We start from the raw sequence: 1,556 nt of genomic DNA on the forward strand, positions 1-1,556 counted from the left end.
TCCAGGGCAGCTCAGAGCCCTGTTCAGTGGGACCCGAGTGTTAGAGTCAGCTCATCCTGGCTCTGGGAGCCCATTCTGTGTACATTTGCGCAACCCCACATTAGTGACATTATGTCGATAGCCTGAAATGGGCCGTGGTGGGAGCATTTACACCCCAGAAACTGGTAAATGCTACCAACCACTGCTTATTTATTTGCCTCATAAAGGTGGTTATTAAAGATTTACCAGCACACTACCTGCCCTGCTTGAGAGGTGAATCTGATGTTCTCATCAGCTCTGATTCCTTCTGGGACCTGCTCCTGCCCCTTTGTCCCAGGACCCCTGTCCACCTGCCCATTGATCCTTGCTGCTGCCATCAACCCCTGATGACTGAGGGGCTGCTGGCTTCTCATGGCCCGTGGCGGAAGCAGGGCTAACCAACCTGTCTGTGTCTAGGTTGTCTACTATGGCAGGTGTGGTGTACCCCAGACAGGTGAGTGTTGTGGGTTTCTGTCGCCTGTGACCACCTCAAGGTTGAGCAGCTTTAGCAGACAGGCCCAGGCACCTTGGGCTCCCTCTGGTTGTCATTCTGGAATGATGTGTGTACGTGTGTGTGTGTGTGTGTAATAGGCAGAGGAAAGTAATGATGTATGGTTTTCTGGGGGCTCATTTATTCAGCATGCATTTAATAGGCACCTGTGGTGTGTCAGGCCCTGTGCTGGGCTTCGAGCCTGCAGAGATGCCAAAGATTAGGTCCTAATCTAGTATACTTCATTAAATCAGTTACAATTACCATGGTAAGTGCTGTAATGAGGGATGCAAAATGTGCTGTGAAAGCAGAGGAGAAAGAGTTTAATTTGGGGGAGGTGAATAGAAGGGTGGGATAGATGTTTTGGGGGAGAAATTTAATCTGGGTTTTGGAGGATGTGTAGGAGTTTGTCAGTCCATGAGGAGTACCACTAGCATTTCTAGCAGGAGATAAGAGCATGCGCATTTGTGAAAAGTGGAGTGTAGTGAGGCTGGAGTGCAGAAGGCATGGAGGGGAGTCAAGCAGGGCAAGATGGCAAAGGTCAGTAGAAGCCAGATCATGGGGCCTCTGAATGCCAGGCCCAAAAGTTGGTCTTGGTCCTATGGGCCATGAGAAGCCATCGAATGCCTTTAGGTGGAAGAATGGCAAGATGAGGTCTCTTGTTTTGTAATCTCCCTTGCCCTTCAGGCCCCTGTGGATTTAGACACATACAAAAGCTCCTACATGGTTGACTATCAACACTACGGGAAGCACAAATACTCCAGAGTCACACCACAAGAGGTAAGAAGTTATTTGGTCTTGTCTTCTGTTCAGTCGCCCACTGAAATCATCTTTACTTCATCTTTATTATGTGTGGATATTGGGGGCACTTATTTAGAACAATATCTGATGCCAGGAGAGCTAAAGAAGTCTTTTATGTGTGTGCTTTGTGTGTACGTTTTATTTTTAAAAAAAAATTTTATTGTTATGTTAATCACCATACATTACATCATTAGTTTTTGATGTAGTGTTCCATGATTCATTGTTTGTGTATAACACCCAGTGCTCC

At 46.9% G+C, this 1,556-nt stretch overlaps 1 protein-coding gene across 1 annotated transcript in view; it reads left to right on the forward strand.

Moving 5' to 3' along the window:
• The first annotated feature begins 445 nt into the window (after positions 1–445).
• SPMIP9 (sperm microtubule inner protein 9) overlaps positions 446–1,556 on the forward strand; it is a 4,075-nt gene continuing 2,964 nt past the window's right edge. The window contains exons 1-2 of the mRNA XM_006741160.2: positions 446–472; positions 1,196–1,288. Of these exons, the coding sequence (XP_006741223.2) occupies positions 446–472; positions 1,196–1,288 (120 nt within the window). The remainder of the gene's footprint in view (positions 473–1,195; positions 1,289–1,556) is intronic.

The sequence above is a fragment of the Leptonychotes weddellii genome, chromosome 10, assembly GCF_054177405.1.
Source record: "Leptonychotes weddellii isolate Sample4059 chromosome 10, ASM5417740v2, whole genome shotgun sequence".
Taxonomy (NCBI): domain Eukaryota; kingdom Metazoa; phylum Chordata; class Mammalia; order Carnivora; family Phocidae; genus Leptonychotes; species Leptonychotes weddellii.